Source organism: Chiloscyllium plagiosum, unplaced genomic scaffold (assembly GCF_037043375.1).
Source record: "Chiloscyllium plagiosum isolate Xiang-an unplaced genomic scaffold, Cpla_swu_hap1 HiC_scaffold_214, whole genome shotgun sequence".
In the NCBI taxonomy this organism is placed as follows: Eukaryota; Metazoa; Chordata; class Chondrichthyes; order Orectolobiformes; family Hemiscylliidae; genus Chiloscyllium; species Chiloscyllium plagiosum.
The window spans coordinates 190,226-207,796 of record NW_028270353.1 but is presented as its reverse complement, the minus strand read 5'-3'; the positions used below and the strand labels follow the sequence as shown (position 1 = coordinate 207,796).

The 17,571-nt window shown below is 55.1% G+C and overlaps 1 protein-coding gene across 1 annotated transcript in view; it reads left to right on the top strand.

Moving 5' to 3' along the window:
• Positions 1-146: 146 nt before the first annotated feature.
• LOC148133774 (integrin alpha-L-like) overlaps positions 147-17,571 on the top strand; it is a gene marked incomplete at its 3' end in the record, with an annotated part of 200,139 nt that continues 182,714 nt past the window's right edge. Inside the window, exon 1 of the mRNA XM_087985749.1 lies at positions 147-274. Coding sequence (XP_087841875.1) covers positions 239-274 — 36 coding nt within the window. The remainder of the gene's footprint in view (positions 275-17,571) is intronic.

Below are 17,571 nucleotides of genomic sequence, written 5' to 3'. Positions count from 1 at the left end.
TCTCTCTCTCCCTGTCTCTCTCTCTCTCTCTGTTCCTCTCTCTCTCTGTCTCTCCCACTGTCTCTCCCTCTGTCTCTCTCTCTCTCCCTGTCTCTCTCTCCCCCTCCCGGTCCCGGTCTCTCTCCCTCTCCTTGACACACAGGCATGTGTGAAAGATTATCTCCAGCCAGTCAGTATTCTCTTAAACTTCACAATCGCCGGGGAAGAGATTCCAAATACCAAGCATCTGAGGCCAATAATGGATCAATACAGGCAAACGTCCCACACCTACAAGGTAACGCGTTAGAGACTGAAACACAGTCCTGAAAGGATGGGTTCACAGGGAGTGGGGTTACTGAGTGACAGTGTGAGGGAGCTGGATTAACATCAGTAGGGATACAGTCAGTAACACAGGGCCCTGGGGGGGGGGGGGGTTACTGAGTGACAGTGTGGGGGAGCTGGATTAACATCAGTAGGGATACAGTCAGTAATACAGGGCCCTGGGGGGGAGAGGGGTTACTGAGTGACAGTGTGAGGGAGCTGGATTAACATCAGTAGGGATACAGTCAGTAATACAGGGCCCGGGGGGGGAGAGGGGTTACTGAGTGACAGTGTGGGGGAGCTGGATTAACATCAGTAGGGATACAGTCAGTAACACAGGGGCCTGGGGGGAGAGGGGTTACTGAGTGACAGTGTGAGGGAGCTGGATTAACATCAGTAGGGATACAGTCAGTAACACAGGGCGCTGGGGGGGGGAGAGGGGTTACTGAGTGACAGTGTGGGGGAGCTGGATTAACATCAGTAGGGATACAGTCAGTAACACAGGGCGCTGGGGGGGGGAGAGGGGTTACTGAGTGACAGTGTGGGGGAGCTGGATTAACATCAGTAGGGATACAGTCAGTAACACAGGGCCCTGGGGGGGAGAGGGGTTACTGAGTGACAGTGTGAGGGAGCTGGATTAACATCAGTAGGGATACAGTCAGTAACACAGGGCCCTGGGGGGAGAGGGGTTACTGAGTGACAGTGTGGGGGAGCTGGATTAACATCAGTAGGGATACAGTCAGTAACACAGGGCCCTGGGGGGGAGAGGGGTTACTGAGTGACAGTGTGGGGGAGCTGGATTAACATCAGTAGGTATACAGTCAGTAACACAGGGCGCTGGGGGGGGGGAGAGGGGTTACAGAGTGACAGTGTGAGGGAGCTGGATTTACATCAGTAGGGATACAGTCAGTAACACAGGGCGCTGGGGGGGAGAGGGGTTACTGAGTGACAGTGTGGGGGAGCTGGATTAACATCAGTAGGGATACAGTCAGTAACACAGGGCCCTGGGGGGGAGAGGGGTTACTGAGTGACAGTGTGGGGGAGCTGGATTAACATCAGTAGGGATACAGTCAGTAACACAGGGCCCTGGGGGGGGAGAGGGGTTACTGAGTGACAGTGTGAGGGAGCTGGATTAACATCAGTAGGGATACAGTCAGTAACACAGGGCCCTGGGGGGGAGAGGGGTTACTGAGTGACAGTGTGAGGGAGCTGGATTAACATCAGTAGGGATACAGTCAGTAACACAGGGCACTGGGGGGGGAGAGGGGTTACTGAGTGACAGTGTGGGGGAGCTGGATTAACATCAGTAGGGATACAGTCAGTAACACAGGGCACTGTGGGGGAGAGGGGTTACTGAGTGACAGTGTGAGGGAGCTGGGTTAACATCAGTAGGGATACAGTCAGTAACACAGGGCACTGGGGGGGGAGAGGGGTTACTGAGTGACAGTGTGGGGGAGCTGGATTAACATCAGTAGGGATACAGTCAGTAACACAGGGCCCTGGGGGGGAGAGGGGTTACTGAGTGACAGTGTGGGGGAGCTGGATTAACATCAGAAGGGATACAGTCAGTAACACAGGGCCCTGGGGGGGAGAGGGGTTACTGAGTGACAGTGTGAGGGAGCTGGATTAACATCAGTAGGGATACAGTCAGTAACACAGGGCCCTGGGGGGGGAGAGGGGTTACTGAGTGACAGTGTGGGGGAGCTGGATTAACATCAGTAGGGATACAGTCAGTAACACAGGGCACTGGGGAGGAGAGGGGTTACTGAGTGAAAGTGTGAGGGAGCTGGATTAACATCAGTAGGGATACAGTCAGTAACACAGGGCCCTGGGGGGGGGAGAGAGGTTACTGAGTGACAGTGTGGGGGAGCTGGATTAACATCAGTAGGGATACAGTCAGTAACACAGGGCCCTGGGGGGGAGAGGGGTTACTGAGGGACAGTGTGAGGGAGCTGGATTAACATCAGTAGGGATACAGTCAGTAACACAGGGCCCTGGGGGGGGAGAGGGGTTACTGAGTGACAGTGTGAGGGAGCTGGATTAACATCAGTAGGGATACAGTCAGTAACACAGGGCCCTGGGGGGGGGGGGGGAGAGTGGTTACTGAGTGACAGTGTGGGGGAGCTGGATTAACATCAGTAGGGATACAGTCAGTAACCCAGGGCCCTGGGGGGGAGAGGGGTTACTGAGTGACAGTGTGAGGGAGCTGGATTAACATCAGTAGGGATACAGTCAGTAACACAGGGCCCTGGGGGAGAGAGGGGTTACTGAGGGACAGTGTGAGGGAGCTGGATTAACATCAGTAGGGATACAGTCAGTAACACAGGGCCCTGGGGGGGGAGAGGGGTTACTGAGTGACAGTGTGAGGGAGCTGGATTAACATCAGTAGGGATACAGTCAGTAACACAGGGCCCTGGGGGGGGAGAGGGGTTACTGAGTGACAGTGTGAGGGAGCTGGATTAACATCAGTAGGGATACAGTCAGTAACACAGGGCGCTGGGGGGGAGAGGGGTTACTGAGTGACAGTGTGGGGGAGCTGGATTAACATCAGTAGGGATACAGTCAGTAACACAGGGCCCTGGGGGGGGGGGGTTACTGAGTGACAGTGTGAGGGAGCTGGATTAACATCAGTAGGGATACAGTCAGTAGCACAGTGCCCTGGGGGGGGGGAGAGAGGGGTTACTGAGTGACAGTGTGAGGGAGCTGGGTTAACATCAGTAGGGATACAGTCAGTAACACAGGGCCCTGGGGGGGGGGGGTTACTGAGTGACAGTGTGAGGGAGCTGGATTAACATCAGTAGGGATACAGTCAGTAACACAGGGCACTGGGGGGGAGAGGGGTTACTGAGTGACAGTGTGGGGGAGCTGGATTAACATCAGTAGGGATACAGTCAGTAACACAGGGCCCTGGGGGGGAGTGGGGTTACTGAGTGACAGTGTGAGGGAGCTGGATTAACATCAGTAGGGATACAGTCAGTAACACAGGGCACTGGGGGGGGAGAGGGGTTACTGAGTGACAGTGTGAGGGAGCTGGATTAACATCAGTAGGGATACAGTCAGTAACACAGGGCACTGGGGGGGAGAGGGGTTACTGAGGGACAGTGCGGGGGAGCTGGATTAACATCAGTAGGGATACAGTCAGTAACACAAGACCCTGGGGGGAGAGGGGTTACTGAGTGACAGTGTGAGGGAGCTGGATTAACATCAGTAGGGATACAGTCAGTAACACAGGGCCCTGGGGGGGGAGAGTTGTTACTGAGTGACAGTGTGGGGGAGCTGGATTAACATCAGTAGGGATACAGTCAGTAACACAGGGCCCTGGGGGGGGAGAGGGGTTACTGAGTGACAGTGTGAGGGAGCTGGATTAACATCAGTAGGGATACAGTCAGTAACACAGGGCCCTGGGGGGGAGTGGGGTTACTGAGTGACAGTGTGGGGGAGCTGGATTAACATCAGTAGGGATACAATCAGTAACACAGGGCACTGGGGGGGGAGAGGGGTTACTGAGTGACAGTGTGGGGGAGCTGGATTAACATCAGTAGGGATACAGTCAGTAACACAGGGCACTGGGGGGGGAGAGGGGTTACTGAGTGACAGTGTGAGGGAGCTGGATTAACATCAGTAGGGATACAGTCAGTAACACAGGGCCCTGGGGGGGAGTGGGGTTACTGAGTGACAGTGTGAGGGAGCTGGATTAACATCAGTAGGGATACAGTCAGTAACACAGGGCACTGGGGGGGAGAGGGGTTACTGAGGGACAGTGCGGGGGAGCTGGATTAACATCAGTAGGGATACAGTCAGTAACACAAGACCCTGGGGGGAGAGGGGTTACTGAGTGACAGTGTGAGGGAGCTGGATTAACATCAGTAGGGATACAGTCAGTAACACAGGGCCCTGGGGGGGGAGAGTTGTTACTGAGTGACAGTGTGGGGGAGCTGGATTAACATCAGTAGGGATACAGTCAGTAACACAGGGCCCTGGGGGGGGGGAGAGGGGTTACTGAGTGACAGTGTGGGGGAGCTGGATTAACATCAGTAGGGATACAGTCAGTAACACAGGGCCCTGGGGGGGGAGAGGGGTTACTGAGAGACAGTGTGGGGGAGCTGGATTAACATCAGTAGGGATACAGTCAGTAACACAGGGCCCTGGGGGGGAGTGGGGTTACTGAGTGACAGTGTGAGGGAGCTGGATTAACATCAGTAGGGATACAGTCAGTAACACAGGGCCCTGGGGGGGAGAGGGGTTACTGAGTGACAGTGTGAGGGAGCTGCATTAACATCAGAAGGGATACAGTCAGTAACACAAGGCCCTGGGGGGGAGAGGGGTTACTGAGTGACAGTGTGAGGGAGCTGGATTAACATCAGTAGGGATACAGTCAGTAACACAGGGCCCTGGGGGGGAGAGGGGTTACTGAGTGACAGTGTGAGGGAGCTGGATTAACATCAGTAGGGATACAGTCAGTAACACAGGGGGCTGGGGGGGAGAGGGGTTACTGAGTGACAGTGTGAGGGAGCTGGATTAACATCAGTAGGGATACAGTCAGTAACACAGGGCGCTGGGGGGGAGAGGGGTTACTGAGTGACAGTGTGGGGGAGCTGGATTAACATCAGTAGGGATACAGTCAGTAACACAGGGCACTGGGGGGGGAGAGGGGTTACTGAGTGACAGTGTGGGGGAGCTGGATTAACATCAGTAGGGATACAGTCAGTAACACAGGGCACTGTGGGGGAGAGGGGTTACTGAGTGACAGTGTGAGGGAGCTGGGTTAACATCAGTAGGGATACAGTCAGTAACACAGGGCACTGGGGGGGGAGAGGGGTTACTGAGTGACAGTGTGGGGGAGCTGGATTAACATCAGTAGGGATACAGTCAGTAACACAGGGCCCTGGGGGGGAGAGGGGTTACTGAGTGACAGTGTGGGGGAGCTGGATTAACATCAGAAGGGATACAGTCAGTAACACAGGGCCCTGGGGGGGAGAGGGGTTACTGAGTGACAGTGTGAGGGAGCTGGATTAACATCAGTAGGGATACAGTCAGTAACACAGGGCCCTGGGGGGGGAGAGGGGTTACTGAGTGACAGTGTGGGGGAGCTGGATTAACATCAGTAGGGATACAGTCAGTAACACAGGGCACTGGGGAGGAGAGGGGTTACTGAGTGAAATTGTGAGGGAGCTGGATTAACATCAGTAGGGATACAGTCAGTAACACAGGGCCCTGGGGGGGGGGAGAGTGGTTACTGAGTGACAGTGTGGGGGAGCTGGATTAACATCAGTAGGGATACAGTCAGTAACACAGGGCCCTGGGGGGGAGAGGGGTTACTGAGGGACAGTGTGAGGGAGCTGGATTAACATCAGTAGGGATACAGTCAGTAACACAGGGCCCTGGGGGGGAGAGGGGTTACTGAGTGACAGTGTGAGGGAGCTGGATTAACATCAGTAGGGATACAGTCAGTAACACAGGGCCCTGGGGGGGGGGGAGAGTGGTTACTGAGTGACAGTGTGGGGGAGCTGGATTAACATCAGTAGGGATACAGTCAGTAACCCAGGGCCCTGGGGGGGAGAGGGGTTACTGAGTGACAGCGTGAGGGAGCTGGATTAACATCAGTAGGGATACAGTCAGTAACACAGGGCCCTGGGGGGGGAGAGGGGTTACTGAGTGACAGTGTGAGGGAGCTGGATTAACATCAGTAGGGATACAGTCAGTAACACAGGGCGCTGGGGGGGAGAGGGGTTACTGAGTGACAGTGTGGGGGAGCTGGATTAACATCAGTAGGGATACAGTCAGTAACACAGGGCCCTGGGGGGGGGGGGGTTACTGAGTGACAGTGTGAGGGAGCTGGATTAACATCAGTAGGGATACAGTCAGTAACACAGGGCCCTGGGGGGGGGGGGGTTACTGAGTGACAGTGTGAGGGAGCTGGATTAACATCAGTAGGGATACAGTCAGTAACACAGGGCACTGGGGGGGGGGGGGGGGGTTACTGAGTGACAGAGTGGGGGAGCTGGATTAACATCAGTAGGGATACAGTCAGTAACACAGGGCACTGGGGGGGGAGAGGGGTTACTGAGTGACAGTGTGAGGGAGCTGGATTAACATCAGTAGGGATACAGTCAGTAACACAGGGCCCTGGGGGGGAGAGGGGTTACTGAGTGACAGTGTGAGGGAGCTGGATTAACATCAGTAGGGATACAGTCAGTAACACAGGGCCCTGGGGGGGAGAGGGGTTACTGAGTGACAGTGTGGGGGAGCTGGATTAACATCAGTAGGGATACAGTCAGTAACACAGGGCCCTGGGGGGGAGCGGGGTTACTGAGTGACAGTGTGAGGGAGCTGGATTAACATCAGTAGGGATACAGTCAGTAACACAGGGCGCTGGGGGAGGAGAGGGGTTACTGAGTGACAGTGTGAGGGAGCTGGATTAACATCAGTAGGGATACAGTCAGTAACACAGGGCCCTGGGGGGGGAGAGTTGTTACTGAGTGACAGTGTGAGGGAGCTGGATTAACATCAGTAGGGATACAGTCAGTAACACAGGGCCCTGGGGGGGGAGAGGGGTTACTGAGTGACAGTGTGAGGGAGCTGGATTAACATCAGTAGGGATACAGTCAGTAACACAGGGCCCTGGGGGGGAGTGGGGTTACTGAGTGACAGTGTGAGGGAGCTGGATTAACATCAGTAGGGATACAGTCAGTAACACAGGGCCCTGGGGGGGGAGAGGGGTTACTGAGTGACAGTGTGAGGGAGCTGGATTAACATCAGTAGGGATACAGTCAGTAACACAGGGCCCTGGGGGGGAGTGGGGTTACTGAGTGACAGTGTGAGGGAGCTGGATTAACATCAGTAGGGATACAGTCAGTAACACAGGGCCCTGGGGGGGAGAGGGGTTACTGAGTGACAGTGTGAGGGAGCTGGATTAACATCAGTAGGGATACAGTCAGTAACACAGGGCCCTGGCGGGGGGAGAGGGGTTACTGAGTGACAGTGTGGGGGAGCTGCATTAACATCAGAAGGGATACAGTCAGTAACACAGGGCCCTGGGGGGGAGAGGGGTTACTGAGTGACAGTGTGAGGGAGCTGGATTAACATCAGTAGGGATACAGTCAGTAACACAGTCCCCTGGGGGGGAGAGGGGTTACTGAGTGACAGTGTGGGGGAGCTGGATTAACATCAGTAGGGATACAGTCAGTAACACAGGGCCCTGGGGGGGGAGAGGGGTTATTGAGTGACAGTGTGAGGGAGCTGGATTAACATCAGTAGGGATACAGTCAGTAACACAGGGCCCTGGGGGGGAGAGGGGTTACTGAGTGACAGTGTGGGGGAGCTGGATTAACATCAGTAGGGATACAGTCAGTAACACAGGGCGCTGGGGGGGAGAGGGGTTACTGAGTGACAGTGTGAGGGAGCTGGATTAACATCAGTAGGGATACAGTCAGTAACACAGGGCGCTGGGGGGGAGAGGGGTTACTGAGTGACAGTGTGAGGGAGCTGGATTAACATCAGTAGGGATACAGTCAGTAACACAGGGCCCTGGGGGGGGAGAGTTGTTACTGAGTGACAGTGTGGGGGAGCTGGATTAACATCAGTAGGGATACAGTCAGTAACACAGTGCCCTGGGGGGGGAGAGGGGTTACTGAGTGATAGTGTGGGGGAGCTGGATTAACATCAGTAGGGATACAGTCAGTAACACACGGCCCTGGGGGGGGGAGAGGGGTTACTGAGTGACAGTGTGAGGGAGCTGGATTAACATCAGTAGGGATACAGTCAGTAACACAGGGCCCTGGGGGGGAGAGGGGTTACTGAGTGACAGTGTGGGGGAGCTGCATTAACATCAGAAGGGATACAGTCAGTAACACAGGGCCCTGGGGGGGAGAGGGGTTACTGAGTGACAGTGTGAGGGAGCTGGATTAACATCAGTAGGGATACAGTCAGTAACACAGGGCCCTGGGGGGGGAGAGGGGTTACTGAGTGACAGTGTGGGGGAGCTGGATTAACATCAGTAGGGATACAGTCAGTAACACAGGGCCCTGGGGGGGGAGAGGGGTTATTGAGTGACAGTGTGAGGGAGCTGGATTAACATCAGTAGGGATACAGTCAGTAACACAGGGCCCTGGGGGGGAGAGGGGTTACTGAGTGACAGTGTGGGGGAGCTGGATTAACATCAGTAGGGATACAGTCAGTCACACAGGGCCCTGGGGGGGAGAGGGGTTACTGAGTGACAGTGTGGGGGAGCTGGATTAACATCAGTAGGGATACAGTCAGTCACACAGGGCCCTGGGGGGGAGAGGGGTTACTGAGTGACAGTGTGAGGGAGCTGGATTAACATCAGTAGGGATACAGTCAGTAACACAGGACCCTGGGGGGGAGAGGGGTTACTGAGTGACAGTGTGAGGGAGCTGGATTAACATCAGCAGGGATACAGTCAGTAACACAGGGCGCTGGGAGGGAGAGGGGTTACTGAGTGACAGTGTGAGGGAGCTGGATTAACATCAGTAGGGATACAGTCAGTAACACAGGGCCCTGGGGGGGAGAGGGGTTACTGAGTGACAGTGTGAGGAAGCTGGATTAACATCAGTAGGGATACAGTCAGTAACACAGGGCCCTGGGGGGGAGAGGGGTTACTGAGTGACAGTGTGAGGGAGCTGGATTAACATCAGTAGGGATACAGTCAGTAACACAGGGCCCTGGGGGGGAGAGGGGTTACTGAGTGACAGTGTGAGGGAGCTGGATTAACATCAGTAGGGACACAGTCAGTAACACAGGGCCCTGGGGGGGAGAGGGGTTACTGAGTGACAGTGTGGGGGAGCTGGATTAACATCAGTAGGGATACAGTCAGTAACACAGGGCCCTGGGGGGGGAGAGGGGTTACTGAGTGACAGTGTGGGGGAGCTGGATTAACATCAGTAGGGATACAGTCAGGAACACAGGGCGCTGGGGGGGGAGAGGGGTTACTGAGTGACAGTGTGGGGGAGCTGGATTAACATCAGTAGGGATACAGTCAGTAACACAGGGCCCTGGGGGGGGAGAGGGGTTACTGAGTGACAGTGTGGGGGAGCTGGATTAACATCAGTAGGGATACAGTCAGTAACACAGGGCCCTGGGGGGGGGAGAGGGGTTACTGAGTGACAGTGTGAGGGAGCTGGATTAACATCAGTAGGGATACAGTCAGTAACACAGGGCCCTGGGGGGGAGAGGGGTTACTGAGTGACAGTGTGAGGGAGCTGGATTAACATCAGTAGGGATACAGTTAGTAACACAGGGCCCTGGGGGGGGGGGGGGGGGGGGGGGGGGAGAGGGGTTACTGAGTGACAGTGTGAGGGAGCTGGATTACCATCAGTAGGGATACAGTCAGTAACACAGTGCCCTGGGGGGGAGAGGGGTTACTGAGTGACAGTGTGAGGGAGCTGGATTAACATCAGTAGGGATACAGTCAGTAACACAGGGCACTGGGGGGGAGAGGGGTTACTGAGGGACAGTGTGGGGGAGCTGGATTAACATCAGTAGGGATACAGTCAGTAACACAGGGCCCTGGGGGGGTGAGGGGTTACTGAGTGACAGTGTGAGGGAGCTGGATTAACATCAGTAGGGATACAGTCAGTAACACAGGGCCCTGGTGGGGAGAGGGGTTACTGAGGGACAGTGTGGGGGAGCTGGATTAACATCAGTAGGGATACAGTCAGTAACACAGGGCCGTGGGGGGGAGAGGGGTTACTGAGTGACAGTGTGAGGGAGCTGGATTAACATCAGTAGGGATACAGTCAGTAACACAGGGCCCTGGGGGGGGGGGAGGGGTTACTGAGTGACAGTGTGAGGGAGCTGGATTAACATCAGTAGGGATACAGTCAGTAACACAGGGCCGTGGGGGGTAGAGGGGTTACTGAGTGACAGTGTGAGGGAGCTGGATTAACATCAGTAGAGATACAGTCAGTAACACAGGGCCCTGGGGGGGGAGAGGGGTTACTGAGTGACAGTGTGAGGGAGCTGGATTAACATCAGGAGGGATACAGTCAGTAACACAGGGCCCTGTGGGGGAGAGGGGTTACTGAGTGACAGTGTGGGGGAGCTGGATTAACATCAGTAGGGATACAGTCAGTAACACAGGGCCCTGTGGGGGAGAGGGGTTACTGAGTGACAGTGTGGGGGAGCTGGATTAACATCAGTAGGGATACAGTCAGTAACACAGGGCCCTGGGGGGGGAGAGGGGTTACTGAGTGACAGTGTGAGGGAGCTGGATTAACATCAATAGGGAAACAGTCAGTAACGCAGGGCCCTGGGGGGGGAGAGGGGTTTCTGAGTGACAGTGTGAGGGAGCTGGATTAACATCAGTAGGGATACAGTCAGTAACACAGGGCCCTGGGGGGGAGAGGGGTTACTGAGGGACAGTGTGAGGGAGCTGGATTAACATCAGTAGGGATACAGTCAGTAACACAGGGCCCTGGGGGGGGAGAGGGGTTACTGAGGGACAGTGTGGGGGAGCTGGATTAACATCAGTAGGGATACAGTCAGTAACACAGGGCCCTGGGGGGGTGAGGGGTTACTGAGTGACAGTGTGAGGGAGCTGGATTAACATCAGTAGGGATACAGTCAGTAACACAGGGCCCTGGTGGGGAGAGGGGTTACTGAGGGACAGTGTGGGGGAGCTGGATTAACATCAGTAGGGATACAGTCAGTAACACAGGGCCGTGGGGGGGAGAGGGGTTACTGAGTGACAGTGTGAGGGAGCTGGATTAACATCAGTAGGGATACAGTCAGTAACACAGGGCCCTGGGGGGGGGAGAGGGGTTACTGAGTGACAGTGTGAGGGAGCTGGATTAACATCAGTAGGGATACAGTCAGTAACACAGGGCCGTGGGGGGTAGAGGGGTTACTGAGTGACAGTGTGAGGGAGCTGGATTAACATCAGTAGAGATACAGTCAGTAACACAGGGCCCTGGGGGGGGAGAGGGGTTACTGAGTGACAGTGTGAGGGAGCTGGATTAACATCAGGAGGGATACAGTCAGTAACACAGGGCCCTGTGGGGGAGAGGGGTTACTGAGTGACAGTGTGGGGGAGCTGGATTAACATCAGTAGGGATACAGTCAGTAACACAGGGCCCTGTGGGGGAGAGGGGTTACTGAGTGACAGTGTGGGGGAGCTGGATTAACATCAGTAGGGATACAGTCAGTAACACAGGGCCCTGGGGGGGGAGAGGGGTTACTGAGTGACAGTGTGAGGGAGCTGGATTAACATCAATAGGGAAACAGTCAGTAACGCAGGGCCCTGGGGGGGGAGAGGAGTTTCTGAGTGACAGTGTGAGGGAGCTGGATTAACATCAGTAGGGATACAGTCAGTAACACAGGGCCCTGGGGGGGAGAGGGGTTACTGAGGGACAGTGTGAGGGAGCTGGATTAACATCAGTAGGGATACAGTCAGTAACACAGGGCCCTGGGGGGGGAGAGGGGTTACTGAGTGACAGTGTGAGGGAGCTGGATTAACATCAATAGGGAAACAGTCAGTAACGCAGGGCCCTGGGGGGGGAGAGGGGTTACTGAGTGACAGTGTGAGGGAGCTGGATTAACATCAGTAGGGATACAGTCAGTAACACAGGGTCCTGGGGTGGGAGAGGGGTTACTGAGTGACAGTGTGAGGGAGCTGGATTAACATCAGTAGGGATACAGTCAGTAACACAGGGCCCTGGGGGGGGAGATGGGTTTCTGAGTGACAGTGTGAGGGAGCTGGATTAACATCAGTAGGGATACAGTCAGTAACACAGGGCCCTGGGAGGGGTGAGGGGTTACTGAGTGACAGTGTGAGGGAGCTGGGTTAACATCAATAGGGATACAGTCAGTAACACAGGGACCTGCGGGAGGGGGGGCGGAGAGGGGTTACTGAGTGACAGTGTGAGGGAGCTGGATTAACATCAGTAGGGATACAGTTAGTAACACAGGGCCCTGGGGGGGAGAGGGATTACTGAGTGACAGTGTGGGGGAGCTGGATTAACATCAGTAGTGATACAGTCTGTAACACAGGGCCCTGGGGGGGGAGAGGGGTTACTGAGTGACAGTGTGAGGGAGCTGGATTAACATCACTAGGGATACAGTCAGTAACACAGGGCCCTGGGGGGGAGAGGGGTTACTGAGTGACAGTGTGGGGGAGCTGGATTAACATCAGTAGGGATACAGTCAGTAACACAGGGAGCTGGAGGGAGAGGGGTTACTGAGTGACAGTGTGAGGGAGCTGGATTAACATCAGTAGGGATACAGTCAGTAACACAGGGCCCTGGGGGGGAGAGGGGTTACTGAGTGACAGTGTGAGGGAGCTGGATTAACATCAGTAGGGATACAGTCAGTAACACAGGGCGCTGGGGGGGGAGAGAGGTGTTACTGAGTGACAGTGTGGGGGAGCCGGATTAACATCAGTAGGGATACAGTCAGTAACACAGGGCCCTGGGGGGGGGAGAGGGGTTACTGAGTGACAGTGTGGGGGAGCCGGATTAACATCAGTAGGGATACAGTCAGTAACACAGGGCCCGGGGGGGGAGAGGGGTTACTGAGTGACAGTGTGAGGGAGCTGGATTAACATCAGTAGGGATACAGTCAGTAACACAGGGCCCTGGGGGGGAGAGGGGTTACTGAGTGACAGTGTGAGGGAGCTGGATTAACATCAGTAGGGATACAGTCAGTAACACAGGGCCCTGGGGGGGGAGAGGGGTTACTGAGTGACAGTGTGAGGGAGCTGGATTAACATCAGTAGGGATACAGTCAGTAACACAGGGCCCTGGGGGGGGAGAGGGGTTACTGAGTGACAGTGTGAGGGAGCTGGATTAACATCAGTAGGGATACAGTCAGTAACACAGGGCCCTGGGGGGGGAGAGGGGTTACTGAGTGACAGTGTGGGGGAGCCGGATTAACATCAGTAGGGATACAGTCAGTAACACAGGGCCCGGGGGGGGAGAGGGGTTACTGAGTGACAGTGTGAGGGAGCTGGATTAACATCAGTAGGGATACAGTCAGTAACACAGGGCCCTGGGGGGGGAGAGGGGTTACTGAGTGACAGTGTGGGGGAGCCGGATTAACATCAGTAGGGATACAGTCAGTAACACAGGGCCCGGGGGGGGAGAGGGGTTACTGAGTGACAGTGTGGGGGAGCTGGATTAACATCAGTAGTGATACAGTCAGTAACACTGGGCGCTGGGGTGGGTGAGATTTTACTGAGTGACAGTTTGGGGGAGCTGGATTAACATCAGTAGAGATACAGTCAGTAACACAGGGCCATGGGGGGGGAGAGGGGTTACTGAGTGACAGTGTGGGGGAGCTGGATTAACATCAGTAGGGATACAGTCAGTAACACAGGGCCCTGGTGGGGAAAGGGGTTACTGAGTGACAGTGTGAGGGAGCTGGATTAACATCAGTAGGGATACTGTCAGTAACACAGGGCCCTGGGGGGGAGAGGGGTTACTGAGTGACAGAGTGAGGGAGCTGGATTAACATCAGTAGGGATACAGTCAGTAACACAGGGCGCTGGGGGGAGAGAGGTTACTGAGTGACAGTGTAGGGGAGCTGGATGAACATCAGTAGGGATACAGTCAGTAACACAGTCCCCTGGGAGGGGAGAGGGGTTACTGAGTGACAGAGTGAGGGAGCTGGATTAACATCAGTAGGGATACAGTCAGTAACACAGGGCCCTGGGGGGGAGAGCGGTTACTGAGTGACAGTGTGGGGGAGCTGGATTAACATCAGTAGGGATACAGTCACTAACACAGGGCACTGGGGGGGGAGAGGGGTTACTGAGTGACAGTGTGGGGGAGCTGGATTAACATCTGTAGAGATACAGTCAGTAACACAGGGCCCTGGGAGGTGAGAGGGGTTACTGAGTGACAGTGTGGGGGACCTGGATTAACATCAGTAGGTATAGAGTCAGTAACACAGTCCCCTGTGGGGGAGAGGGGTTACTGAGTGACATTGTGGGGGAGCTGGATTAACATCAGTCGGGATACAGTCAGTAACATAGTCCCCTGGGGGGGAGAGGGGTTACTGAGTGACAGTGTGAGGGAACTGGATTAACATCAGTAGGGATACAGTCAGTAACACAGTCCCCTGGGGGGGAGAGGGGTTACTGAGTGACAGTGTGAGGGAGCTGGATTAACATCAGTAGGGATACAGTCAGTAACACAGGGCCCTGGGGGGGAGAGGGGTTACTGAGTGACAGTGTGGGGGAGCTGGATTAACATCAGTAGGGATACAGTCAGTAACACAGGGCCCTGGGGGGGAGAGGGGTTACTGAGTGACAGTGTGAGGGAGCTGGATTAACATCAGGAGGGATACAGTCAGTAACACAGGGCCCTGGGGGGAGAGGGGTTACTGAGTGACAGTGTGAGGGAGCTGGATTAACATCAGCAGGGATACAGTCAGTAACACAGGGCCCTGGGGAGGGAGAGGGGTTACTGAGTGACAGTGTGAGGGAGCTGGATTAACATCAGTAGGGATACAGTCAGTAACACAGGGCCATGGGGAGGAGAGGGGTTACTGAGTGACAGTGTGAGGGAGCTGGATTAACATCAGTAGGGATACAGTCAGTAACACAGGGCCATGGCGGGGAGAGGGGTTACTGAGTGACAGTGTGGGGGAGCTGGATTAACATCAGTAGTGATACAGTCAGTAACACTGGGCGCTGGGGTGGGTGAGATTTTACTGAGTGACAGTGTGAGGGAGCTGGATTAACATCAGTAGGGATACAGTCAGTAACACAGGGCGCTGGGGTGGGTGAGATTTTACTGAGTGACAGTGTGGGGGAGCTGGATTAACATCAGTAGAGATACAGTCAGTAACACAGGGCCCTGGTGGGGAAAGGGGTTACTGAGTGACAGTGTGAGGGAGCTGGATTAACATCAGTAGGGATACTGTCAGTAACACAGGGCCCTGGGGGGGAGAGGGGTTACTGAGTGACAGAGTGAGGGAGCTGGATTAACATCAGTAGGGATACAGTCAGTAACACAGGGCGCTGGGGGGAGAGAGGTTACTGAGTGACAGTGTAGGGGAGCTGGATTAACATCAGTAGGGATACAGTCAGTAACACAGTCCCCTGGGAGGGGAGAGGGGTTACTGAGTGACAGTGTGGGGGAGCTGGATTAACATCAGTAGGTATAGAGTCAGTAACACAGTCCCCTGTGGGGGAGAGGGGTTACTGAGTGACAGTGTGGGGGAGCTGGATTAACATCAGTAGGGATACAGTCAGTAACATAGTCCCCTGGGGGGGAGAGGGGTTACTGAGTGACAGTGTGAGGGAACTGGATTAACATCAGTAGGGATACAGTCAGTAACACAGTTCCCTGGGGGGGAGAGGGGTTACTGAGTGACAGTGTGAGGGAGCTGGATTAACATCAGTAGGGATACAGTCAGTAACACAGGGCCCTGGGGGGGAGAGGCGTTACTGAGTGACAGTGTGGGGGAGCTGGATTAACATCAGTAGGGATACAGTCAGTAACACAGGGCCCTGGGGGGGAGAGGGGTTACTGAGTGACAGTGTGAGGGAGCTGGATTAACATCAGTAGGGATACAGTCAGTAACACAGGGCCCTGGGAGGGAGAGGGGTTACTGAGTGACAGTGTGAGGGAGCTGGATTAACATCAGCAGGGATACAGTCAGTAACACAGGGCCCTGGGGAGGGAGAGGGGTTACTGAGTGACAGTGTGGGGGAGCTCTGGATTAACATCAGCAGGGATACAGTCAGTAACACAGGGCGCTGGGAGGGAGAGGGGTTACTGAGTGACAGTGTGAGGGAGCTGGATTAACATCACTAGGGATACAGTCAGTAACACAGGGCCATGGGGAGGAGAGGGGTTACTGAGTGACAGTGTGAGGGAGCTGGATTAACATCAGTAGGGATACAGTCAGTAACACAGGGCCATGGCGGGGAGAGGGGTTACTGAGTGACAGTGTGAGGGAGCTGGATTAACATCAGTAGGGATACAGTCAGTAACACAGGGCCATGGCGGGGAGAGGGGTTACTGAGTGACAGTGTGAGGGACCTGGGTTAACATGAGTAGGGATACAGTCAGTAACACAGGGCCCTGGGGGGGAGAGGGGTTACTGAGTGACAGTGTGAGGGAGCTTGATTAACATCAGTAGGGATACAGTCAGTAACACAGGGCCCTGGGGGGGGGAGAGGGGTTACTGAGTGACAGTGTGAGGGACCTGGGTTAACATGAGTAGGGATACAGTCAGTAACACAGGGCCCTGGGGGGGAGAGGGGTTACTGAGTGACAGTGTGGGGGAGCTGGATTAACATCAGTAGGGGTACAGTCAGTAACACAGGGCCCTGGGGGGAGAGGGGTAACTGGGTGACTGTGTGAGGGAGCTGGATTAACATCAGTAGGGATACAGTCAGTAACACAGGGCCCTGGCAGGGGAGAGGGGTTACTGAGTGACTGTGTGAGGGAGCTGGATTAACATCAGTAGGGATACAGTCAGTAACACAGGGCCCTGGGGGGAGAGGGGTAACTGGGTGACTGTGTGAGGGAGCTGGATTAACATCAGTAGGGATACAGTCAGTAACACAGGGAGCTGGGCGGGAGAGGGGTTACTGAGTGACAGTGTGGGGGAGCTGGATTAACATCAGTAGGGATACAGTCAGTAACACAGGGCCCTGGGGGGAGAGGGGTTACTGAGTGACAGTGTGAGGGAGCTGGATTAACATCAGTAGGGATACAGTCAGTAACACAGGGCCCTGGGGGGGGAGAAGGGTTACTGAGTGACAGTGTGAGGGAGCTGGATTAACATCAGTAGGGATACAGTCAGTAACACAGGCCCCTGGGGGGGGAGAGGGGTTACTGAGGGACAGTGTGAGGGGGGAGCTGGATTAACATCAGTAGGGATACAGTCAGTAACACAGGGCCCTGGGGGGGAGTGGGGTTACTGAGTGACAGTGTGAGGGAGCTGGATTAACATCAGTAGGGATACAGTCAGTAACACAGGCCCCTGGGGGGGGAGAGGGGTTACTGAGTGACAGTGTGAGGGAGCTGGATTAACATCAGTAGGGATACAGTCAGTAACACAGGGCCCTGGCAGGGGAGAGGGGTTACTGAGTGACAGTGTGAGGGAGCTGGATTAACATCAGTAGGGATACAGTCAGTAACACAGAGCCCTGGGGGGGGAGAGAGGTTACTGAGTGACTGTGTGAGGGAGCTGGATTAACATCAGTAGGGATACAGTCAGTAACACAGGGCCCTGGGGGGGAGAGGGGTTACTGAGTGACAGTGTGAGGGAGCTGGATTAACATCAGTAGAGATACAGTCA